At 36.0% G+C, this 26,627-nt stretch overlaps 2 protein-coding genes across 5 annotated transcripts in view; one reads left to right on the top strand and one right to left on the bottom strand.

Annotated features, from left to right (window-relative positions):
* The window catches only part of PSMD1 (proteasome 26S subunit, non-ATPase 1), a 94,610-nt gene that overhangs the window by 35,516 nt on the left and 32,467 nt on the right, over positions 1 to 26,627 (bottom strand). The window lies entirely within an intron of this gene.
* Positions 6,319 to 26,006, top strand: HTR2B (5-hydroxytryptamine receptor 2B). Of its 4 annotated transcripts, XM_053215942.1 has the most exons (5): positions 6,319 to 6,513; positions 10,033 to 10,180; positions 11,149 to 11,760; positions 20,575 to 20,775; positions 24,820 to 26,005. In XM_053215942.1, the coding sequence occupies exons 3-5, from the start codon at positions 11,343 to 11,345 to the stop codon at positions 25,710 to 25,712; spliced, it is 1,512 nt and encodes a 503-aa protein (XP_053071917.1). In that variant the 5' UTR covers positions 6,319 to 6,513; positions 10,033 to 10,180; positions 11,149 to 11,342; the 3' UTR covers positions 25,713 to 26,005. The 4 variants fall into 4 exon arrangements, with proteins under 4 accessions (XP_053071917.1, XP_053071919.1, XP_014943181.2 ...); XM_015087695.3 differs by lacking the exon at positions 6,319 to 6,513 and having other exon boundaries at positions 9,738 to 10,180; XM_053215943.1 differs by lacking the exon at positions 6,319 to 6,513 and having other exon boundaries at positions 9,738 to 10,180; positions 11,027 to 11,760.

Here is a 26,627-nt window from a genome sequence, read left to right as displayed (position 1 = left end):
CTACGATCCAGTAATTGCACTACTAAGTATTTATCCAAAGGATAAAAAAAATGCTGATTTGAAGGGGCACATGCATACCAATGTTTATAGTAGCTGAATTATGGTAAGAGCCCAAATGTCCATCCACTTACGAATGGATAAAGAAGATGTGGTGTATATATTATATATATATATTATATGTATATATATATGTGTGTGTGTGTGTGTGTGTATAGTATATACACAATGGAATATTACTCAGTGATCAAAAGAATGAAATCTTGCCATTTGCAACAATGTGGATGGAACTAGATGTATTATGCTAAGCTAAATAAGTCAGAGAAAGATAAATATCATTTGATTTCACTCATGTGGAATATAAGAAACAAAACAGATGAACATAGGGGAAGGGAAGGAAAAATAAGATAAAAACAGAGAGGGAGGCAAACAATAAGAGACTCTTAAACAGAACAAAACTGATGGCTGCTGGAGGGGTGTTGGGTGGGGATATGGGTTAAATCAGTGATGGGCATTAAGGAGGGCCCTTGTTGAGAATAGCCCTGGATGTTATACGTAAGTGATGAATAACTAAATTCTATTCCTGAAACTATTATTACACTATGTTAACTAACTTGGATTTAAATAAATAAATAAAATGAATATACACCCTATTAAACTCCCTTGTATTCACTACCAAAAGATTAAATAAGCTAAGTAGTACCCTGAATTCCAAAGTGCCTACTGAATGTCTTCAACCAAATATACGACAAACACCTCAACCAACAGACAGAATTCCACACCGAAAGAGGAATAAGGGCCAGCCCTCCCATAAACGGCTTCCCTTCCCATGACATTTCATTTACACACCCAGGAAACTCACATCTTTCTTTAATCATTCTATTCTCTCATTCCCCGTATCTTATCTACCACCAAGTCATGTGAAACCCTTAAATCTTGTTTCTGTTTCCACTGCCTGTTTCAGGCCTCAATAATCTCTCACTGGAAGTAACAGTGACTCCTCAAATAATCTCTCTGCCTTCTTTTCCTCTTGCCTTCATTTTGCTGTGGTAGGGAGAACAACATGGGTTTGGAATCAGAAAGACCTGAATTCCAATTCCAGCACAGCCATTTAATAACAGAGTGGCAACCACTAAATCTCTCTGAGCCTTAACTGCATTACCCATAATATGGTATCTGTTCCACCTTATTTATGCTGGGGAGAGTTGGTGGGATGTATGACAGACAGAGTAGAATACCGTATTATAATGACTGAAATCTAAATGCATTACCAGAAATTGTCTTTGGATCAGAACCAGGAATTTAGTTACTCTAGCTGTGGTTTGGGTTCTTACTTGTAAAAAAGGGAAGGTAGTAACTCATGCCCAAATATTCATGCAAAATAACATAAAGTGAGTTGCATATTAAACCTAGAAAGCTCGTTGTATTCAGGGTCCTGACCTCCAGATATCCTCACCAAGTTTTTAAGGAGCTAATGGCACAGAACATTTACCCACTCATCCCTCGGCTGCAGCCAGAGTAAGACATTCCAGGGAAAACTGACTAACACGAAAGAGCTTATTCTAAATGTATCTTAAAACTTCATTTATTTCATGATGTTCACTTATTAAAAAAGTATTAGAGTAAGATATTAATAGTTTCATAAGGTTCAGAGAAAATTTTGCCAGCAAACATAAATACTGGGAGCTTAATGCAGAGCTTTATCTAGTTGATTACCATAAAGACTGAAATAGGTTGTGAGGCTATAAACTCAAAGAACATTAAAAAATTCTTGTCAAATTTCTCAGTCTATAACGGTTCCAATCCTGACACATTCTTCGGTTTAAGTGTTAAGACAAGAAATTATAAATTCTTTAATAAATTAGCTTAGACATTCAGTCCCTTCAAGAGTACAATAAAGCCAGAATATTCTATGTTTACTTTAATTTTTAGCAAGTAGCTCTAAAAGGACAAAAGATCTTTCTAAGCAATGATTGGAATGTAAATATTCGCTGAAAGCAAAATTTCTACACATTAATCTTTGTCTAAACATTACAATATATGTAGAATGTATGTATAAATATAAAAATTTTAAAGTAACAGTTAATCAATGAATAAGTGGTAAAATAATTATCAACATCACTTTGAGGCTTGGAATGAATTAATGGACTTCAGGATAATTATCAATGACTACTGATATCATAAAAATTGAAACAAGTACACCTTATGTGTACTGCCAGCCCTGTCCCTCCAAAGGGGGGAGGGGAGGGGGAAGGGAGGGAGAGAGAGAGAGAGAGAGAGGAGAGAGAGAGGGAGGAAGGGAGAGAAACTGAGCCTCAATGTGATCAACCAAGCTCCGATATCCAATTATCAATTTACAGGAAATAAAGAAGACTAAAAACCACACTATTTTACATACAGGGATGCAGGGTGCAATTAGCAAAACCCATACTGTGGAAACTTGACAGTAATAATGACCTTGTTTCTTCAACAAATAAACTGCAAGAAGGAAACAAAAAGAGGCGAGGAAAGGCAAGAGATGGGGAGAAATTAAATTAAAAGAAAATACACCAAATCTTTAATAGTAGCCCATAAGGCTTTCTTTCAGTTATTTTAGATAATTCTGACACTACTTAACTCTTAGCTTTTCTAAACAATTCTCTCAGATAACATCACAAAATAATTCCTGTCATTTGATATACTTTCCTCAGACTCAGATAAGCATTTATAATAAAGTATTTAAATGACTTATCCCTGATCAGCAATAAAAACTCACCTCATCTCTATGTCTCCATGAACATATTTAAAAAAATAAATGTCTAGAAGTGATCAAGTCACTGGAAAATAGTGGATTTTGTTTTATTGGAGAGGGGGAGGTAGAGAGCAAGGGATTCAACAGTTTGGAAACCACTGTATTAGCATAAAATGTATCACATATGACAGCTGTTTTTCACATATTTATGTTTTGGTATGTTAAATTTAAAAGTATATTTACTCAATTATAAATCTGTTAGCTGCATTTGTTTTTAACAATGGAGCTAAAAGTAGTGGGAATTGTAGCAACTTTTCTTGTTCTCCTTTACTTTTTGGTTTATAAAAATAAAAAAGTGAATATGATTAGGATAAAAAGCAGAGAGAGAGATTTTTTGAATTTTATTTTCATCACAATATAAAAAAGATACATCAAATATGCATTATCAGGAAAATAACCGAAAAAGAAGGAAGCAGTTCTGTTTCCCAAGCATACTTTTATCCCATAAACTTCCATATCACAAGCTACTGCTATGTGTGGATTTCCACTTTATCAGTTTATATCTACCTACTACATGTAAAGTACCAAGAAAACAAAAACAAAATTACACAGATCCTGTCCTAAACCTTACAAATTTAGTCCTACCTTTAATATATACATATATTTTTAAAATCATTTTACTAGACTTCAGATAACTAAAAATAGCTATAGTTTTAGATAAGCTTTTGCTTTATTTCCAAACAGATTGATTTCTTTCAGGTGCTACCAAAGTAGGGCAAAAATATCTCAAAAGGGAGAAGAGAGCAGCTTCATAAGATTTATAAATACAAAAGGGCATCTGGGTGGCTCAGTCAGTTAAGTGTCTGACCTCAGCTCAGGTCATGATCTCATGGTTCACGAGTTTGAGTCCCACATCAGGATCTCTGCTGACAGTGTGGAGCCTGCTTTGGATCCTGTCCCCACCTCTCTCTGCCTTTCCTGCTTGTGTGCTCTCTCTCAAAAATAAACATTAAAAAATTTATAAATACAAAGAAATTGCTACTTCACCATCATAAGAAACATGGCTCTTAAAATATCAAATTTCAGGGGTTCCTGGTGGCTCAGTCGCTTAAGCATCTGACTGTTGGTTTCAGCTCAGGTCATGATCTCATCATATGTGAGTTCGAGCCCCTGCTTGGGATTCTCTCTCTCTCTCTCTCTCTGCCCCTCCCTCACTCGTGTTCTCACATTCTCTCAAAATAAATAAACTTTAAAAAAAAGGAGGGACTTCTTTAAAAATATATCAAATTGCATCCCTGTATCTAGAGAAATCTGTAATATTAAAAAAGTTATAGTATATTATTAGTACATTCCCACCAGCCCTTAAAATGAGCAAACCAAGAAAAGTCTACAGTATGAGTGGGATGCTATTAACTTGTAGATTATTAAAGATTTCATTGGTATTTCCTTGATTTTATAAAAATGAAAATGTACCTCAATTCTCAGAAAGTTTAATTCATTTCTGATATTTAAATAAGTGTCCTGATGATAAAAGTCTGTTTCTAATAGCTGATTACAGAGATTACTGAAGACTTGCAGAGCTGAGCAACTTTACATAAAAATATTTGGATCTTTTATGATCATCAACTATAATTCCAGGTATAAGAGTTCTTTTGATTAAAGGACATTGCCACTTCATGACATCAAGTTGTATTATAGAGTTTCACTGATATTTTAAGAAATCTTATTCTTGGGGCGCCTGGGTGGCACAGTCGGTTAAGCGTCTGACTTCAGCCAGGTCATGATCTCGCGGTCCGTGAGTTCGAACCCCGCATCAGGCTCTGGGCTGATGGCTCAGAGCCTGGAGCCTGTTTTCCGATTCTGTGTCTCCCTCTCTCTCTGCCCCTCGCCCGTTCATGCTCTGTCTCTCTCTGTCCCAAAAATAAATAAACGTTGAAAAAAAAGAAAAAAGAAAAAAAAAAAGAAAAGAAATCTTATTCTTCTGTTCTTGACAAAAGTAGATACAGTCATAAGCAGCTCTGTCTGGCATTAACAATCTGGCAAAAACTGTCGGAATCAACTTTTATAGAACTCTGCAATCTAGTAAAAAACTTACAACAACCAGGGGACAGCTTAAGGAATCACTGTTGTAAGGGAGGGCTGTGACATTTTCAACTACCTGCCTACCACCCCTACTCCCGAGATTGGTGGGTTCAGTGGAGAGCATGGCCTGTGTCCTGGTAAGGCTGCTAATGAGAGGGAAAAAGAAAGACTATTCTCACAGAATTGTGGCTATGTTTCAACCTGTCTGGTGGCTCCTTGAAGCACCAGTGCACAGTCTGACTTTGTTTCACCAAACTTAGAGTACGCTCAGGGCTGCAGCAACTTCCCAGGTGTTATTTGCTGAAAACACTTAAAGGCAAAAGTATTGGCCATAACCCTTATAAAAGGGGTTAATAGGATAGGAAATAAACAGACCAAAAAGCTTGGAAAGAAAGAGGCTGGGAAAGGAGATATGTGGAGTTAATAAGGGCTTCTAAAAGCTCCCGAGTATACTGGGGGAATTGAGAATACCACATGCATACTCAGGGCTGGATGCATACTCAGGAAAGGCCTGAGAACTGTAAACTTTCATCTCAGGCGGTGCACAAACAGGAAGCGAAGGCTAAGGCAGAGTGGTAAATGACCTGGTTAAGTGTTGAAGGAGCGCCCTAGCACACAGCCAATTTGCAAATAGTCTTTTTCCTTTTCCTTTGATTTTTCTTTTCTTGGCTCCAGGCACTGAAGGAAACTCTAGCAAAAACACTAGCTCAACACTAAGCTAATGTAACACAGACTTCAGTGGCCATTCACGAGAAAGAATACAGACTTTATAAAACTACTTTAGAAAAGTCACCAATCTATAACAAGCAGCAATAATAAACCCTTGGAAGGGGGGAAGAGTTTGATTTCCTTTGTTGCCACAGTATAATATTCAAAATACCCAGTTTTCAATAAAAAATTAAGAGTCATGCAAAGAAGTAAGAAAGTACAGCCCATTCAGAGGAAGAAAAGAAATTAATAGGGGTGCCTGGGTGGCTGGCTCAGTCGGTTAAGTATCTGACTCTTTGATTTCAGCTCAGGTCATGATCTCATAGTTCTATGAGTTGGAGTGCCACTCTGTGCCGGTAATGTGGAGCCTGCCTGGGATTCTCTCTCTCCCTCTGCCCCTCCCCACTCATGCGTGCTCTCTCCCCCCAACCCCTTTCTTTCAAAAAAAAAAAAAAAAGTAAGTCACGGTAAGGGGTACTGGAAGAGCCAGTAGAGGAGCGTTTAACAATATTAATTATGGCACTCAGAGTAGGCTTCAATGATAAAGTGATATTTAGGCAAGGACAGGAAGGCAGTGAGGAAGCAAGCCAAGTGGTTATGTGGGGGAAGAGTGTATCAGGTAGAGGAAACTACTATCAGGTAGTGCATCAGATATGCAGCTCATGCATATCCCTATGCTGGAACAATGCCAGGCATGTTTGCGAAGCAGCAAAGGCCAATGGTTTGAGTGTCATGAAGAAGGGGAAGAATATGGCCAAATCATAAAAGCTTTACAGGAACTTTATAGGCCAGGAGTTTATTAGAACTTTGGCTTTTACTGTGAGTGAAATTAAGGGCCAATGGAGAATTCTGAACAAAGGAATTATATGATCTGACTTGTTTTAAAAGGGTCATTTTGGCTGCTTTACTGAGAATAGAGGGCAAAGGTAGAAGAAAGAAGACTGGTTAAGAGGCTACCTGGAAATCCAGTCAAGATATGATGGTGACTTAGTAAGGTAAGATGGCAGCAGTAGATGTGGGGGCGAAATTCAGTGTATATATATATACACGTATATACGTACACATATATGTGTGTGTGTGTGTGTGTGTATACACACATACTGAAGGTAGAACCAACAAGATATTTTAAGTTAATTTTTTTATTTTGAAGTGAAACGGGGGGGGGGGGGCGGTGTGGGCAGAGGCAGAGAGAATGGCAAGGAGGCTCTGTGCCACTAGCACAGAGCCATATGCGGGCTCAAACTCACACTGGGAGATCATGACCTGAGCCGAAATGAGGAGTTGGACGCTTAAACGACCGAGCCTTCCAAGTGCCCCAGCAAGATTTCTTGATGGATAACATGCAGAATGTGAGAAAAAGAGAGTGGAAGGATGCAAATACCTTTGCCAGAGATAAAGAAACCAATACATAGAGCAGATTTGGAGGGAAAGAGCAGAAGTTCAGTTTTAGACAATCTGAGTCTTAGACTGCTCTTTTAAGTCAAAGATAGAATCTGTTCCATAAATTAAAAGGAGGTGCCTGGATGGCTCAGTCAGTTAAACACCTGACTCTTGATCTCGGTTCAGGTCATGATTTCAGGGTTCATGGGATCAAGCCCCATATTGGGATCTGCACTGAAATCTTGGAGCCTGCCTGGGATTCTTTCTCTCCCTCTCTCTCTGCCCCGTCTCTGCTCGTGCACTCTCTCTTTCAAAATAAATAAATAAACTTAAAAAATAAAAAAGTTAATTAAAAAGGCACCAGGGACAAAATTCATTATTTTAGAAAAAATGCACTAATTATTAGAGTCTGAATCTGAACTTTAAGCTACTTTAGTAAGAATTTATCTGGAGTTCTTGGTAAATGAGATATTCCACACAAATGAAGTTTCCAGATATTTGAAATTTCATCCAACTAGTTAAGAATCATACTTTTATATAATTGTCATTTGGGATGGCAATCTTTTAAAAAATGCATTTCACATATTCCTGCCATCTAAAACAGAGCTAAATAAAGATGACTTAACCTTTTCTTAAATATGTAGAAGTAACCACTCTGGTAGCAAGTATTATACCACATAAAATTGTGAAGGGCTGAGTTACAGGTGAGCCACAAGCCTCTATTCTGAGTAGACCTACATGCCTATACTTTGTATTTCCTGTTTCTTCAGCGGACCCCTTCTGCTATCACCAAAGTGCTTGTCCACCTTTTAATTTGTTAATCTACTTATGGAGTAGGCATCGAAATGTTTGTTAAAACGGTCTCAAGGGTGAATTTATCACTGAACTTTTTCTTGAAGTTTCTTTATTTATTTTTGAGAGAGAAAGTGAGTGCGAGCAGGGGAAAAGCAGAGAGAGAGGGAGATAGAGAATCCCAAGCAGACTCTGCACTCATGTGGAACCCAATGCAGGGCTCGATCTCACGACCATTAGTTAGATCATGACCTGATATGAAATCAAGAGACACTTAATCGACTGAGCCACCCAGGCGCCCCTATCACTGACCATTCTTTTGTACTATTTAGATTTACCACCACGTGCAAGTGGTATTTTCATTAAAGAGGAGAGAGAGACATGTTTCTGTGAGTATATATGTAAAGGGATTGGGATTGAGGACTTATAGGCTGCTTTCCATCTAACATGCGTGAATTTTTAGAGGGCTTATAGTTATTGCCAACTGAGAGATTTGTCTACCTTTCATCTATTTATTATCATTTTGCTTTTTTCCTGATTATCAGCTACGCTTCTAAGAACCCAAAATTGCCAAACAAGTAGTTTGAACTAGCTATGTTCCCTCCCCATTAAACTAATTTAAAAATAGAAAAAAATAATCCAACCACCAATTTTAACTACTTATACTTACGATTAAAAAAAAGGTGAGCGAATGTGGGTGAGAGGGTTAGTACTGGTAAAGTAGTATAATAGTAATAATGGTCATCATTTTAAAAATATATTCCATGAATATTTTAATAAATTTTATCTAGAGGGACACCTGGGTGGTTCAGTAGGTTAAGCGTCTGATTTTGGCTCAGGTCATGATCTTAGGGTTCATGAGTTCAAAACCCCTGTCAGGCTTTGTGCTGACAGTTTGGAGCCTGAAGCCTGCTTCAGATTCTGTGTCTCCCTCTCTCTCTGCCCCTCCTTTGTTTGTGCGCTCTCTCTCTCTCAAAAATAAATAAACATTGAAAGAATAATAAACAAACATGGTATCTATAAACACAAATACATGAAGGTATCTGTAAACATAAACTTGTTTCAGACAAGTCTTTTCATTGAATATAATGTTCCTATTGTGTGACAGGTACTAAACTGTGATTCAGAATAAAGCAGGGCTTCAGAATATTTCCATATTCCTGCAGAGAATCCTGGAACATTAAAATCCACTTGAATATTATTTTATATGTTTTCATACTCAAAATTCATAGCAAATATTTTTTATAAAATACTGAATTTTGAGTTAAAAAAATATTGAACAAAATCTCAACTGCTCAGTAGAACTGAAATGAATCAAGTATTTTCCACACAAGCTAAGGAATATAAATTTGAAACAGAAAAAGGGCACAAATGCTATGGCTGACCTGGAAGTAATTAAACACTTTAAAAATGAGGATCTATGGGGCACCTGGGTGGCTCAATTGGTAAAGTGTCCGACCTCAACTCAGGTCATTATCTTGTGGTTCAAAAGTCGAGCCCCACATTGGGCTCTGTGCTGACAACTCAGACCCTGGAGCCTGCTTCGGATTCTATGTCTCCCTATCTCTGCCCCTCCCCCACTAGTGCTCTGTCTCTCTCTGTCTTCCAAAAATAAATAAATGTCAAAAAAAAAAATTAAAATGAGGGATCTATGATGATCTTTTAAAAGGAAATTTTGAGAATGCTAGAAGTTCTAATGCTAATAAGCTAGTCTTACAGTTTAGAAAACCTTTGCATAGCTGTTAAAATTTTTATATCAATTTTCTAAAATAAGGCAGGAATATATTTTCATTACATTCTGTATGCTTTCCCCAATACATCTGTGGAGGAAAAAAAAAACTGCCAAAGAACCGACTCCCCAATCCAGAGGACATCTGTTTAAAAAATGAGCAATGAAAGTTTCTGCTAAAACCTATGTACACAAGTAGAATGCAGACCTTTCTGCACTCTTCTATATAAGGTTGCAACCAGAGAGAATTAATTGTGTTCCACAGCAAACACATAAAAGCTGGATAAGAATCATTTTTGAAACTAGAACTCTGGAAATTACTGTAAGGCTCACAGGGCAGAATCTTCACAGAATGCAAGCTCCAGAATTTCTGGACTTATTTTTTCTCAAATGGGAAAAACAGCTCAGTATTAATCTGAAACAAAACTATCTTAAACTAGAATGACAGAGGCTTATTTCATTCCCCCAAATATCAAAGAAAGCTCTTACAAACATAACATGAATAGGGTCATGAACTGGTTCAACATACTTAACTGGTGGTTTTATGAATTATAATGAATGCTGCTACTCTCTAAAAATGAATGTATCAAAGAGGAAATAACCTTCTTGGCAGGCTTGCAGCTATACAACACATTTGTTTCACTGCTTTCAAGTGCCAGTGCTGGAGGCTCTGAATAAGTCCACGGGAGAACTTCAGTCACAGCAGCAAACAGGTCTACCGAGCAGATAAGATAACATGCTTGGGAGATTGACAATACGAGGTAAGTATTTAACAAATAATCTGAAAGTTTTTTTTTTCTTTCTTCAAAAAAAACTGCTACCTTTCATTTCTATTCAGTGATTTAAAAGCCTAAATGAAAATTTACTGATGTTAAAGGAGAGATATTTAATAGGGGATTTACAGATTTTATGAATAAATGGTTTAACCTTCCTCTTAGCTTACCCTCCTTTCCTAAGGAAACTGGAGAGGTTAAGGGAGAAAACGATTACTTAAAACCAAAAGAAGGAACTGTTTGAAATTTGGTGTAAAGTGATAAATTTGGAGAATATTTGTTGTTGCAGAAACAGGCTTTCTTTGAAAGATAAAGTTACTAAAAACAATTATTTGGATTCTAGTAATTATTTTTTTCCTTCTCTCAAACTAAAGGACTTATAAAATGTTTCATAAAAATGTTATTTACATCAGTATTAAGATAAACTTGATCAGATAAACCCAACTACAAACAAGGATTCCTAGCTGGTAAATAATTTATTTGGACCTTACATGGGTTTGAAGTATTTCTAGGTGAATGTGTACCAAAAAGTTCTATTCAGAACTATTTAGTGCTTTGATGTTTCTATTCTTATGTACATATTCTAGAGTAAAGGTAAAAAGACATTCAAGGGTCGGAAACAGCTAGCCTTTTTTTATGACTACTGAAAAAATTAATGTATCTCCTGTTTCATAACCTGAGGCATATCAGGAATATGACTATGGAACTAAGTTGCATTGCCACAAGTGCACAAGAGACTTGTTCAGATGGGAAGGGCTACTAAGCTCAAGTGTTTAACTATTTTTTTAAAATAAAGAAATAAAATAATGCAATTCACATATTTTATACATCTAGGGAGAAACTCGGAACTCACTGGCATTCAAATTCAAACAGGAGTCTACCACTACAGCAAAAAAAAAAAAAAAAAAAAAAAGAGAGAGAGCAAGAGAAACTAATCAACAGTCTTTCTTTCACAGCTATCAGTTTCTTTCACTAAGCCTTACGAAAGTGGAGCCTCTGCTGAAGACTAAACACTTGGGCCTTACCTACAGAAATGGACAGATGATGTATGCTCTCATTTTAGAGAACCTGAAAATATTTTTTAAAGGAAGGAGTCAACTTTGGCTTTTGAGTGTTTCTGTGGCCTGGGTACAATGCCTTTAAAAAGCAGATGACCAGCTTAGCTACTGACCATGCTGACCATTGTCCGGAATTGGATCAAATCACACAAAAACAGCAAATGGCCTTCTCTTATAGAATATCAGAACAAAGCAGAATTCCTGAGCACACTTTGCGGAGCTCATTTGATCACTTAATCTTTGCTAACTGGTCTGGATTACAGACAGAATCAATACCAGAAGAAATGAAACAGATTGGTGAGCAACAGGGAAATAAACCGCGCTGGGCTGCTCTTCTGATACTCATGGTGATAATACCCACGATTGGTGGGAACATCCTGGTTATTCTGGCGGTTTCACTGGAGAAAAAGCTGCAATACGCTACCAATTATTTTCTAATGTCCTTAGCAGTGGCTGATTTGCTGGTTGGATTGTTTGTGATGCCGATTGCCCTCTTGACAATAATGTTTGGTAAGTATTTCACTTTGTTCCTGACATCAAACCACAGAACTGTGATATACTGTTAGAAAAATGGATACTCATTTAGTCTTTAAAGGTGAACTTAGACTATTTAAAGATACAGTGAGTAAACAGACTCTTATTCCCATCATTTCCTATGGCTGATAATCAATTTTAAAGAGCAAAAAATAATTTCTTAGAAATTCTACTCCTTCCTAGCCATCATTTAAAAAATCATCCAAGTTAGCAATATTCATAGATTCCGCATTCATCACCTAAAAATTATAGTGAAGAACAGACCTATACTTTAACTTCCCCATTATTAATATATTTTTCCCTTGACTAAGTAATAGCTAGGACACTTCTGTGACAGTTATGTGCTGAGTTACTTATTAATGATAAAATCTTTAGTAACTAAATTCCAATTTGAATCACCAAACCCAAATTTAAAACTGGAATTGTTTTAAAATTCTTGTTATATTTATCATTTGTGTACTTTAGACTTAAACATAATTCTTACACCAGTGTCATGTTAAGAAAATACTATGTTTAGTTGCTAAAGGAAATGGTCTGGCTCACAGTGTTCTAAAAGATGATTCATCTGTTTAATTTTTATGATTTCTGACCATCCAGGTCCTTGATACATGTAAGAAAAATCAGACTTTAAATTGTTATTTAAAATAACATCAAAAATTATTAAACATAAGTTATTACAACCAGTGATCAAAACCTGAGTTATTACAATAAAATGTAGTTCAATATTAAAGTATTAGTTTGTTATAATAAAAAGATAATGATATTATAATGAACTAGTTTTGATTTATGCATATCCTCTCTAGTTAATAGAATGTGGGTAAATTCAAATAATTCTAATAAATTATGAGGGCTTCTAAGAATCAGAATTAAAAGGATATTTAACGTATTCATTGCCTGGCATAAATTGATATTCCATCCATTAACTGCATAAGAAAAATGATTATTTGCAGCAGATAGGGCTTCTTGAAATTATGTTTATATAGTGAGTATAAAAATACTTCAGGTTAGAAAAGTAGAGTTTATTTAACTAGAATACATATTAGGAGAAGAAAAACTCCAATTTAAACTATTATATTTACGTTAAATGTTACATTTTTAAGTAATTATAGAGATATCTAAAATTAAGTGTTTGATCCCCCAAATATCAGATGGTGACAGGTTAAAACTTCTCATTCTAAATCAACATTTATCCAGGCTTGAAATTCTGTAGCAGGACACGCAGTAATAAATAAGCTTCCACTGCTTTAATTGACTCTCTAATCATTAATAATGTCTATCTTTCCCCTTCTCTTCTGTAAATCTGTAACCTTCTGAATAATTTAGTGCTACATGTAACCATGGAAAATAATTAATAAATCATACTCGAAAGGAGAACCTAAAGGATCTTTATCCTGAATAAAGTTTAAAAGAAATAAAATGAGGATTATATAGAACCATTTATGTATATTTGGTAAAGACTGTACAGAGATTTGATTCAAGCTCTTTTCTCTGCACACACAATAGTAACTTAACAGTAAAATCACTCTTTAAATAGGCATACAGCAAATGTTACAATGCTCATCTTATACTACCATAAAACTTAATTGATCTTATATTGAACAAATGAGATAGAATGAGTTACACAGAACTAAATTTTAACTTTAAAGTCCACGAGTCCAAAAATATCAAAAATCTACTACATACAAAAAAATACTGTGGTAGATATTCAAGTTATCAGCTAAATAGTTAAGGAATCTTAAAAAGCAAAGTTCCATAGTATTAAAGTGACCTGACAAAACACAAAAACAGATGAGAGATAATTCCATGTATTCCATAGGAAAATAGTAGGTATGTGCAACTGACAACTAAGTTTATATTTACATTTTTTGGGCCCAACATATTCTTGCCAATAAATGTTAGCAGAAAACCCAACATATTTTAACATAAAATATATGGAATGTCTTCCTATTTTTGTCCTAATAATATGTTTTAACTACACTTCATTCTTTCAAATGTTGTTAATTTTTAAATTTTTTTTTTTCAACGTTTATTTATTTTTGGGACAGAGAGAGACAGAGCATGAACGGAGGAGGGGCAGAGAGAGAGGGAGACACAGAATCGGAAACAGGCTCCAGGCTCTGAGCCATCAGCCCAGAGCCTGACGCGGGGCTCGAACTCACGGACCGCGAGATCGTGACCTGGCTGAAGTCGGACGCTCAACCGACTGTGCCGCCCAGGCGCCCCAAATGTTGTTAATTTTTAATTACAAAATAAAATCTTTCATAGTCCCAAACACTTTTACTATCAGTAATTAAGCTCTATAGGGGGATTCGATTTTTAAAAAATAAACTAACCTGGGAATTTAACTTCTATTTAAAAAAATTATTGCATTAAATTCATTATTGAAAACACTGTTCTTTTTTTTTTTAACGCTGTTCTTTTTCTATGAGAAAGGATATGAGAAAATACATGCTCTGCCTTCTAAAAAGCTTCAAAAGGATACATTCATAAATTGGGAACTGCACATACTATAAATTGGGACCTGACTTCAAATACTAAGATTTTTTGATAGGTGTTCACATGTTAACAAAGACTTTCTAAATTAATGCATTTATAAGAATTTCTAATAAATCTAAAAGACAGGAACAGATTTTGTGTATTTTTCTCTCATTACAGGAATAATCTTCCAAACTTCTGAAGTCGGTACAGTGTCCCCAATTCTGTAAACATAAAAAAATTAACTACTACTGAGTGGTATGAGTGATTTTAGTCATCTCAGGGAAATTTAATGAAATTATCATACGAAACTTTACATTAACTAATGTTCTACTAAAACTAAGTTTAAAAAAAGGAGAGAAGTTAAACATTTTAAAACTGGTTCCTATGGTACAGAGTATTTTATTCAACCAATGATTTATATACTATTTGATCATAAACTGTCTGAATTTTTTTTTTCAATATTGTCTGAATTTTTTTTTTTTATAGAATTTCTATTTTACCAAGATTATGACTGGCCCAACATGGTCTCTCAAATGAATTGTGATACCTATGTCAATGCTCTGGGAGCACTAACTTTGCTTTATAGTTCTAGTTTTTACTGTCCTGCATGTAATTCCAAAAATGCAATCACAAGTTAGTAGCTTACGACAGAAGGCTTGGAAATGCCTACATTAGAAATACTTGAATAGGATGCAAAGGAAAACAGAACATCATGTGCTAATACCAAAAAGACAGAATGTTCACTCACAGTTTAAGAAATTCTCTGGACTTTCCCTTCTCTCCTTAAATAAATGATTAAAAATGTAAAGGAGAAAATAACAGTGTTTGGTCATTCATTGATCATTACTAGTCTATTTATAACTTAAGTTTTAACTCATGCCTCACGATTATAGCTGGAACAGTATCTGTCATACAGCTGGAAGAGGGTGTATAAAATAAAATGGCTCAAAGATAGAGGTTACAGAGGTTTAAAGCAAGACAACCCAGGCTCTGAATCCGGGTTCTCCTGTGTTGGCTTAGGAAACTCACTCACATCAGTTCAATCATCTTGTCTGGAAAACGGATATGCTAAAACTGACATTGCAGATATCTTGTTAAATGGTCAAATAGGGACACATTATAGGCACAAATAATTGGCAAGTGGAGTATGAGAAGAGTTTATATACTTAAATATGTGATTTAGTTTAGGTGTAAGTCTGACCAGAGATGAAACAGATGTACAGCAGTAAAAGAAAAAAACATCAGTTATTCACTTACGCAGTGAAATGTTGCTCTAATTCTTAAATGAGGGAGCAAAGCAATTAAAGCACTTCTTTTTGGAAAAGTGGAAATGTAAAAACCAAGAAAAAAATTTTCCTAAGTATTAAATCACTTGAAACATTTAAAACACTATCATATTAGACATCTAATCCCAGAATATTTTATATGCTCTAATGTAATAGGAAAATGACAACAAAAACAAAACAGAAGCTTCATAATAAAGACTGAAGCACTGATCTATGTCTCTCTTTTCTGGAAGATAAAGATACAAACATAAGAATTTCTGAGGTTTAAAAAAATGGCTATTTTGAGAACTATGCCTTTTCGGATTATTAGGCCTTGTCCTGCTCTAACACTGTTTACCTTGGTAATCTCTAAAGGCACAGCCCTCTTGGGATAGCTTTAAAAAGAGTCTTTTAGGGGCATCTGGGTGTCTCACTCAGTTAAGCGTCAGACTCTTGATTTTGGCTCAGGTCAGCATCTCATGGATTGTGAGTTCAAGCCCCATGTCTGGCTCTGTGCTGACAGTGTGGAACCTGCTTAGGAATCTCTTTCTCTTCCTCTTTGCCCCTCCCCAATTCATTCTCTCTCTCTCTCAAAATAAATAAAAAAGCATTAAAAAAAAGTCTTTTAAAATACTCAAAAGGCAAATATCTTATATCCCAGACTTACATATTAATTTTAATTACTTTCTAAACTAATAATTCAGCTTTCCAAACTAAAAACTTGCCCAAAGATTAAGCAAGGTTCAGATAAAATGAGTCTATCTCATCAAGAAATGGAGTTTCTGGTTAAAAAATTTAGGTTTTTATACCAGTTAAAAAGAAAGCAAAATAAACAAACAAATAAATACACATAAATAGCCAAGCATGGCAATGAACATAAGTTATTTATGTTTGCTATTTATAGTTAGACACACACATATAGACAGTTAAAAAGGCATACTTTCATGACAAATTTAAACAGTTAAACATGTTCCCATGCTTTTTAAAGAGTACAGATTTAAATTCAATTGGATACATGCACTCATTTTTTTCCCCCCTTTGGAAACAAAATTTTTTTCTTTGAGAGAGAGAGAGAGAGCACGTGGAAACAAGGGAGAAGGGCAGAGGGAGAGTGAGAGAGAGAAAGTGAGAGAGACAGAGAGACAGAGAGAGAATGAATGAATGAATCCCAAGCAGACTCCATGCTCAGCATGGAGCCCGATGCAGGGGGCTCAATCCCACAAACCTGGGATCATGACCTGAGCCAAAATCAAGAGTTTTGGCTGCTCAACCTACTGTATCACCAGGTGCCCCTGGATACATGCACTCTTGCTACAGCAGTCAGGAAGACAAACATACTGATTTTATAGCAATGATATGACTTACATTTCTAAGTAGCAGTGTTTTAATGGCTACGCTACTTGGCTAGTTTTTGTCAGATAATAATAGTAATAAGAACTAACATTTATTGAGTGCTTTCTCTATGCCAGACATTTTCTAAACACTTTACATGTAGTACAGCATTTAATCTTCAAAGCAAACCTATAAAATGGGCATCATCACCATATCCCTACTTTACAAGAGAGGACATAGGAATAAATAAATGGAAGAGACATAATTTGAATCTGGGAGAATGACTCCAGAATTCATACTCTTAACCTCTTCTACATTGCTTTCTCAAATGAAATGAGAAATCATACCAACCTAAACAGTCATATTTGGCAAAGAGCCAACATTTATATCTTAAATAACTATCTAACAAGACAGCCATTGGGGTACCTAGGTGGCTCAGTCAGTTAAGCATCTGACTCCTGATTTCGGCTCAGGTCATGATTTTGAGGTTTGTGAGATTGAGCCCTGTGACAGGCTCTGCACTCACAGTGCACAGCCCACTTGGGATTCTCACTCTCAAAATAAATACAAATAAAAGCTTAAAAAAAAAAGACAGCCACAGAATTTTCTCTAGGGACAGCCAAAACCCAATATTTTTAAATTTTTGTATTTATTAAAAAAAGTTTTTTAAACATTCATTCATTTTTGAGAGACAGAGTGTGAGTGGGGGGGGGGGAGGGAGAGAGAGAGAGAGAGAGAGAGAGACAGACAGACAGACAGACACAGAATCCAAAGCAGGCTCCAGGCTCTGAGCTGTCAGCACAGAGCCCAATGCAGGGCTCGAACTCCCGGACTGCAAGATCATGCCCTGAACTTAAGTCCGACACTTAACCGACTGAGCCACCCAGGTGCCCCTAGTTACTCTAGTAAGAAACTTTTCTGTCCTTGAGCCTATCAAATTAATGCTAACTGAAAAGACAATTTGAGAATAACTTGAGAATGTCTATAACTGCTTTTAATTTGTATAAATTTTTGCATTACCTGAACCTACTTAAGCAATTAGACAAGCATATAAAAGATGTGTTAATTAAATGCAGTCATGTTACTTTTATATTCATTTCATAAAAAGTCTACTGACTAGTATTTCATGAAACTTGCAATTATAAAGGTTAATCATAGAGATCCATCTCTCTTAATCCTAAACCTATTACAGTCTCTTTTTCTATCACGCCTCAGTACTTAGCAATACTTTTTCTATTACGCCTCAGTACTTAGCAATACTTTTTCTATTACGCCTCAGTACTTCTGTTAGCAGTAAGTACTGACTGAAATAATAAAATTCTAGTGATCTGCATTAATTTTAATACCCACTTTGTGTTCCAAAATTGGAGTTTATAAAATAAATTCATTCTATTGGAAAGTGAGCTTAACAAGGCTTCACAGGCTTAATTAAATGAGCACTAAAGAGCTTTAGCTCACAACTAGGAATATGTAGGTCAAATAGTCTATTTTCCAAAGATCTGTCCTTTTTACATGAGAGTTCTATTGTGGCTTCCTATCACAGCTACTAGATTTATGACTAGAATTTTCCAGATCTTAATTTAAAGACAAAGAACCCATAATTAGAAAACCTATATAGGCACATTTAAAACTATAATCAGTATCTCTTGTTGTAGCTCTAGACTTGAGTATTTTTCTACTACTCAGTCCTAAATGTAGAACTTTACTACAGAATGTAGCCTCATTTCAAGTCATTTCCACTGCAAAACTCTCTTAATCATATGTCATTATTTTCACTCACTTAGACTCTTAGTTTACTTAAGCTCAGGTCCATTGCTGTCTTTCACTGTCCAAAGTCCCTTTCTACTTAACAGAAAATCTAAATACTATAGATTCTTTAAAAATAGTATTAGATTCTTTTAAAGACAGATTTCTCTACCATACTTGATTAATTTTGAGAGGTCTTCCATAAATTTTTTCATATGAGGCATTCTGAGCACCTAACCTATATCAGCAAACAAAGGTAGGTGCATCTTTTAAGACCCAAGACACAATCTTTCTCAGAGCCTTCTCAAACATTAATTCGCATACTTTTGAAAATAACATATTCAAGTCTATTTCAAAACTCTTTTCCTACACTATAGTCTTTTTTGTTGTTGTTCTGGGATACTAACCTCTCTCCACCCTCAGGATTCCTGAATTTAAACAGATTACAACTGATGAGTTTCTTCTTGGTGCTCTGAAATCCTAAAATGGTTATCTTGGTCCTCCTTCAATTATCCTAATCATTTTATACCTGTCAAAGTCAGATCATTGTGGAAAAACCAACAAAAGTAATTTATGTTGTCTGTGCACATACAACAGTTAAACTGTAAAAAGATTTAGATATTCTCATATATATGACATTTGTTTCAAATAGAAGTAATTTGCTTTTTATAGCAAGTTCTAAAATCTGTGAGTATGTGTTTTAGTAAAGTGGATTCTAACTGAAATATTCTAGGGCAAACCCTAAAATAAATTTTAGGTGTTTTAGAACTGTAAATATATATATACTGGGTGTGTGTATAATATATTATGTGTCAAACCCACATATGTATGGATACTTGTCTAAGTAAATTTATTGGAAAGCTATGTAGAATATAGTTATCATATCCAAACCCTGAAAATTTTCAAAGTATTTCTTAAGTGCTCAAGACTATATGAAATATTGAGTAAATGCTTTTTTATAAGAGTTTGTTACATAAATTAAGTACTATGTCTAATACTTGAGACTTTTTAAACCATAGTCTCCAGTGCCTGGAGTGAATGAAGGAATACAGAAGGATAACAATCTACTTTTCTTCAAAATGATCTGAAGCCATTCCTTTTGCAAACTTTATTAAAGAAGTACTTCTGTCAAAAAGAAAACTCAAATCATTCCACTTAATTATTTCACCAAATGAGAGTTTGGTATAAACAAAGATCATACTGCTAGTTATTGCTAGAACTGAGCCCAAATCCCAGGTCTCACTGAGACTCCCATTCACTTAAAAAAAAATTTTAATTTTTCATTACAGAGAGAGGGAGAGACAGAATTAAAAAAAATTTTTTTTATGTTTATTACTTTTGAGAGAGAATGTGCGTGCACACACACAAGTGGGGAGGGGTGGAGAGAGGTGGAGACACAGCATCCAAAGCAGTCTCCAGGCTCTAAGCGGTCAGCACAGAGCCTGACACAGGGCTCAAACTCATGAACCTTGAGACGATGACTTGAGTCGAAGTCAAACGCTTAACCAACTGAGCCACCCAGGCGCCTGAGACAGAATCTTAAGTGGTCTTCATGCTCATTTCAGAGCGCAACACGGGGCTTGATCCCACAACCCTGAGATCATGACCTAAGCTGAAATCAAAAGTGGAATGCTCAACTGAATGAGCCAACCAGGCGCCCCGTGATCTTTTTAAAAGATCACAAAAGGAATAGACAAAAGAACAATGGTATGTTAAAAATATTAAACTGCAGATTTTGAAAGAGTGTTGTAATTATTATATGAAATAGAAAATGTATTTAAAAGGGGTCATTTGCAGAAATATACTTAATATTATTGACTCCATTGTCTTAAACATCTTGTGGAGGATAAACCATAAAGTTTCAGATGAATAACATAAAAAGTTTAAAAATCTATTATCACTTTAAAAAGAAACTACAGATTGAAGATTGCCCCTTTGCAGGAGAATATGTTTTTGTTTTGTTTTTCAGAGGCTGTGTGGCCCCTCCCACTTGTTCTCTGCCCTGCCTGGTTATTTCTTGATGTTCTTTTTTCTACTGCATCCATCATGCATCTCTGTGCCATTTCAGTGGATCGTTATATAGCCATCAAAAAGCCAATCCAGGCCAATCAATGTAACTCACGAGCTACAGCATTCATCAAGATTACAGTGGTATGGTTAATTTCAATAGGTATGTGGGGAATGTCAGGGTGTGTGGGGTGGTGTAAATAAACAGTCTTTGGTTCCATTTGGCTAGGAAATATAGCAGACCTGGTAGGCTGTGAAACCCAACAAAAGACGTCAAGGCAGGCTACTGATATACAAACACAAGCTCCTTATGCCATGTCATCATACAGCTACTAACCCACACTATCAGCAATACGTGTGAAAACGGAGAAAAGTTCATGTGCTCTGAAGGAACCATCTTCACAATGTTTACTGAGATATCTTCCTGCTTTAATTTTGACATGTAGGAAGACTAAGTCTGGAAACAGTTTTCATTTTTGTCAAACAGATCATTAAGGTCTAGGCAGCATGCAAAATCGCAAGTGACAAAAAAAAAAGTATCATCACATTTAAGAAGATAAACAGGAAAAGAGGAAAAAAATCCAAATGTTTTATATGTGGATATTAAAGATCATAAATTCATCTTGGAAGCCAGTATGTGTATAGACTAAAGTCAGTAAATGTCTACGTGTTTTGGATATGTGTTTAATCAGAGATTTTAAGAGAGATGCAAGTGATATTCACAAATGATTTACAGAAGGAAATATTTCTTCTAAACTGTTTTATGCCGTTGTGCTCATCTTTAATGCTCAAAGATAGCTGCTAAAATAGACCATCTTAGCATCAAGTATAGCATAAAAAAACTCAAACCGTTTATAACATCAGAAAAACAAATAGATTCACAACAGTTACTATGATCATTACATTAATAGTCCGACAAGTGGATTCATTTCTTCCTAGCAAAAAAAAGAATTTAAAGAGGAATAAAATCAAGAGAGATCTGGAATGCTAAAAGGAAAACAAGAAAAAGATGGTCTCTCTCTCTCTCTAATCATTAATAAGGACACTTGGTTAAAAAAAAAAAAAAAAGGCAAGAAAGCAAGACAATGAAAATGACCCTTATATTCCTGAAATGATGATACCAGGGCCAAACCTCTTCTGGATAGTTTGGAGGTAAAAGTAAGGAGTGTTACTATTCTGGCTTGGGAAGAAAGTTAGGGTCAAGGAAAAGTCTATTCAGAATGGACAGATATGCAAGTGGTGAGAGGATAGTTTTAGGAACAGATGCTGATTGACAGAACAGAAGAGGCCCCCCAAAAAGAAGTTAGAGAAAGGGCATGGGAGATAATGGGTAACAGTTACCAAAATTTAAAGTGCAAAGAAGGACAACTATAGTAGCTCATGGCAAAAGACCCACATCTTTCTGGTAAGCTCACTGCAATGAGGGAGAGGAAAGGGAAGACAGTGTGACGTATGTGTGTTGGGGTAGGGTGGGGAAATGGGACAAAGGCAGGGAGAAAACAGGAGAAATGATCTTTAAGAAGAATTAAAACATTTGAAACCATGAAATATGATCAAGCCAATAAATAGCCTATTGTTAGAAGTGATACCTCAAGGCTGGATCATATGAATCCATAAACAGATCAAATCTTTGAGTACCTATGACATGCTAGGTACCAAGAATACAAAGAAAGATAAATAAAAAAGAGCCTTTATATTCAAGGAAGGTAGATAATAAATTAGACTAATACAAAGTGTTAAGTATGCAGAGGGGAAAGAATAAAAAGAAGACTCCAGATTTATAGCTTCAGAAGGGATCTTATAAGTCCACTTTTTCCTTTTACAGATGAGAAAAGAAACCTAGAAGTTTTAAATAGTTGGCTTAAAGACTGCTTTCAGCTTTTCAGCACCAAGGCCAAGATCAATGCTCTGTTCATTTCATCACACTCTGTTTTGTAGAAGCAGTGACAATTAAGTAACCTTGTAAAAGAAAAAGCAGAGGATAGTAAAGGTTAGTTTAGGTTTAAATTCTGCAAAGTGCTTTGAAAAGAGTTCAGTTATCCTAGGTAAGACCTGGCATATAAGCCAAGGTATGAAAGAATAAGGGGAAAAGGGTATAAGAAGTACCAGTGAAGGGGTGTCTGGGTGGCTCAGTTGGTTGAGTGTCTGACTTCGGCTCAGGTCACAATCTCACAGTTCAGTTCGTGAGTTTGAGTCCCATACCTGATGACTCTGCTGCTGTCAGTGCAGAGTCCCCTTCTGATCCTGTCTCCCTTTCTCTCTATTCCTCCCCCACTCTCTCTCTCTCTCCCTCTAAAATAAATAAACATTAAAAAAAAAAAACCAAGTACCAGTGAAAATGTAACTTACTGACCACCAAGTTGGTTGAGACAGGTATTGTGAGCCTTGATAGAGGGTTAATGGAGTGTGAAAACAGAAGGAAGAATGGACTAGAGGTCAAGATAATAGGAAAGAGAAGTTCCACAGTAATGAAGAGTAGCAGGACAAGAAAGGGAAATAGGAAACAAAGTTCATAGCTTTAGATATGGGACAGTTTTAAGAGCGCTTATGGATGGCTTCAGGAGTCCAAAATACTACTACTACTACTACTACTACTAAGAGCTGATACACCTGAAAGTAATATAACAATGTATGTTTAACTACATTGGAATTAAAATTTTAAAAATAATTTTAAGAATTAGAGTTGAGTTCAAGAGACATAAAATGACGGTGTTAGAAGGGTCATCAGTGAGGTGAAATCATGGAAAGTAACGGCAACGGACCAGCAGACAGGCAATAGCAAAGCACTGAATCCATTGAGGAAGACGGACAAATGTTCTGAGGGCTGGGTAGATGACCCGGATGGGGAACAGAGTGGTGTAAGGAGATTAAATAGACTTCAAAAGGGAAGGGTTTAGGGGGGAAAGAACAGTGGAATGATTACCTAGAAATAACAGGGTACATACAGCAGGGGTTAGCCGACTTTTCCTACAAAGGGTAAGATAGTAAACATTTTGGGCTTGCAGGCTCTATATGGTTTCTGTCACCACTACTGAACTCTGCAGTACAGTAAAGGCAGCCATAGATTTGAGGAAAATATTTACGGCAAAGGTTCTTCAGTAACCATAAAAAGGCTGTGTACATGACGAAGTACTTTCACATTCATAAAACACAAGCGTTCTACAGGTTTCCAAAGATTAGTTAACTCAGACTTCTTTTAAGGATCTGCTGTTTCAAAGGGAAAGGATGAGGATAACACCTGTGTACTTTCTTCCTAATTAGCTACTTCACTAGGCAAGATCATATTTAATTACCTACTTCATGGCACTTACAGTATTAGAAGATTAGCATAAGATACATTTCTTTCATATCTATGAGAGGAACTCTCAACTTGAAAATAAATTTTATGATCCACATCCTCTCAAATTTTTAAGTAGCATTTTTTTTAAAAAAACAATGAAACCTTTAGTTTTCCCTAAATCAAAGGAAAAGATGAAGACATTCATGAATTTCAAAAAATGAAAATGTCTGTTCAATGAAACTGTGTAGCTCAAAGATAACAGGTCTCTATCCAGAATTAAGATATTCTATGAACGTACTGTGAAGTCTCTTTAAGTCAACTACATCGAATATAAAGATAAAAGCAAATTCTCTTCTGAATTCATTTTCCTTAACCTGGGATAGATCAATAAACAGATATAAATGGACACATTCTTTGCCATTTCGTGGACATACTGCAGATTTAGGAAGCTTTTTTTTTTTTTAGTTTATTTTGAAAGAGAGAGAGAGACAGTGTATGCACACATGTGAGAGTGGGGAAGGGGCAGAGAGAGGGTGAGAAAGAAAAACTCAAACAACCTCTGCATTGCCAGCACTGAGTCCAATGCAGGGCTCGATCCCACAAACTGTGAGATCATGACCTGAGCCAAAACCAAGAATCAGATGGTTAACCGACTGAGCCACCCAGTCACCCCAGGGAAGTTTTAATTATAAACTCGAAATCAGTAATCAATGTCTGTTTAAAAACAGCAGGTTTGCTTACTGAGGTTCTATTGGTTAAATCTTCCAAGGATTAAGTGCTTTGCCCAATTCTGCATTGTGTGTATCAGGAATTACAACACACTAACCACTAACCACATTAAGTCACTAAGATAAAGTCTAAAAGGACATAATCTAAGAGTTGAAAGTCATAAAATTAACTAGATTTATCTCGTTTCTTCTTCCTTAGGCATTGCCATTCCAGTCCCTATTAAAGGCATAGAAACTGATGTGGATAACCCAAGCAACATCACCTGTGTGCTAACAAAGGACCGTTTTGGCAACTTCATGCTCTTTGGCTCACTGGCTTCCTTCTTTACACCTCTGGCAATCATGATTGTCACCTACTTTCTCACTATCCACGCTTTACAGAAGAAAGCTTACTTGGTCAAAAACAAGCCACCTCAACGCCTAACATGGCTGACAGTGTCTACAGTTTTCCAAAGGGATGAAACACCTTGCTCATCACCTGAAAAGGTGGCAATGCTGGATGGTACTCACAAGGACAAAACCCTGCCCAACTCAAAGAATGATCTACTCATGCGAAGAATGTCGACAGTTGGAAAAAAGTCAGTGCAGACCATTTCCAATGAACAGAGAGCCTCCAAGGTTCTAGGGATTGTTTTTTTTCTCTTTTTGCTTATGTGGTGCCCCTTTTTTATTACAAATATAACTTTCGTTTTATGTGATTCCTGCAACCAGACTACTCTCCAAATGCTCCTGGAGATATTTGTGTGGATAGGCTATGTTTCCTCAGGGGTGAATCCTTTGGTCTACACCCTCTTCAACAAGACATTTCGGAATGCATTTGGCCGATACATCACCTGCAATTACCATGCCACAAAATCAGTAAAAACTGTCAGAAAATGCTCCAGCAATATCTACTTTCGAAACCCGATGGCAGAGAACTCTAAGTTTTTCATGAAACATGGAATGCGAAAAGGGATTAATCCTGCCATGTACCAAAGCCCAATGAGGCTCTGCAGTTCAACTATTCAGTCTTCATCAATCATTCTACTAGATACACTTCTCCTCACAGAAAATGAAGGTGACAAAACTGAAGAGCAAGTCAGTTATGTATAGAAGGAACGTCAGTTTTCATCTAATATAACGAGTATGGTGATGAAGCAGATATAAATGTGCCAAGAATCGTATAAAGAGGAACTTTATGCCATGTATCAAATCATCTCTTTATCGAGATTATGTAATTTTCTTTATTTGGACAAAACTACCCCATAAAAAAAATCATTTTGTACAGCTGCAAACGAAAATGACCTAGCACTCTGGCTAAATGTTACGGCATTCAAATGAAATAAAATTAAATAAATAATTGTAAGCTTAAAAATAAATAATGTCACTGTAAGAATTCGTTTAGTTCCTAATTGTATGCAAAGCTGTGCTAAGAGTGTCATTTTATTAAATGAGAAAACACATTAACCCCCTCAAAGCCTTAAAAATATAAGGCATAACAGAACAACAGTGATAGGAAGAGAAGACTAAAACTGAATGCATAAAATGATCACATGCAGTGGTAAGCTAAGACTGTCATTTACAGTCTGACTTACTTAGATGTAGTCATGATTTTGCTTTGATCAGGAAACTTGTCTTGATGGAAGGGATAGGGACGATAGTGGTTGGATATCACACAAAATAACAGCATCTTAGAACGGGAGCTCTTTGTTAAATGGTTGATACCAGGAATCTACTCAGCAGAGGTGGGGCTAACTTAGAGAAGGAGGAGGAAGCAAATGAAGTCAGTCCTGGGTACCTGAAGCTCAGTTTGTTCCTTAAAGAACATGTACAAACTGGAGCTGTGGGATCTCAATCCAGGAATCTAACCTTTAATGGCCACATAAAACTGTGATCATGGTTGCCCAAGCTCACCCAAAGAGTCTGTTGAACTTCTGGCGCAACATTTTTTATTCACCCTTTCCTCATTTCATTTTGCATTGCAAGATCTGGGAATAAATCCAAACCATGTCACTTACTAGCTAACTG

Source organism: Acinonyx jubatus, chromosome C1 (genome assembly GCF_027475565.1).
Source record: "Acinonyx jubatus isolate Ajub_Pintada_27869175 chromosome C1, VMU_Ajub_asm_v1.0, whole genome shotgun sequence".
Taxonomy (NCBI): Eukaryota; Metazoa; Chordata; class Mammalia; order Carnivora; family Felidae; genus Acinonyx; species Acinonyx jubatus.
Note: the sequence above shows the minus strand (reverse complement) of the source record. Positions and strands in the feature narration are given on the sequence as shown.

Excerpts from the sequence above, each read along its gene's own strand:
- HTR2B (XM_053215942.1), top strand. The coding sequence starts at position 11,343 with ATGACCAGCTTAGCTACTGACCATGCTGACCATTGTCCGGAATTGGAT. Across the intron at positions 11,761-20,574 it reads CCTCTTGACAATAATGTTTG|AGGCTGTGTGGCCCCTCCCA; the intron begins GTAAGTATTTCA and ends TTTGTTTTTCAG. Across the intron at positions 20,776-24,819 it reads GGTATGGTTAATTTCAATAG|GCATTGCCATTCCAGTCCCT; the intron begins GTATGTGGGGAA and ends CTTCTTCCTTAG.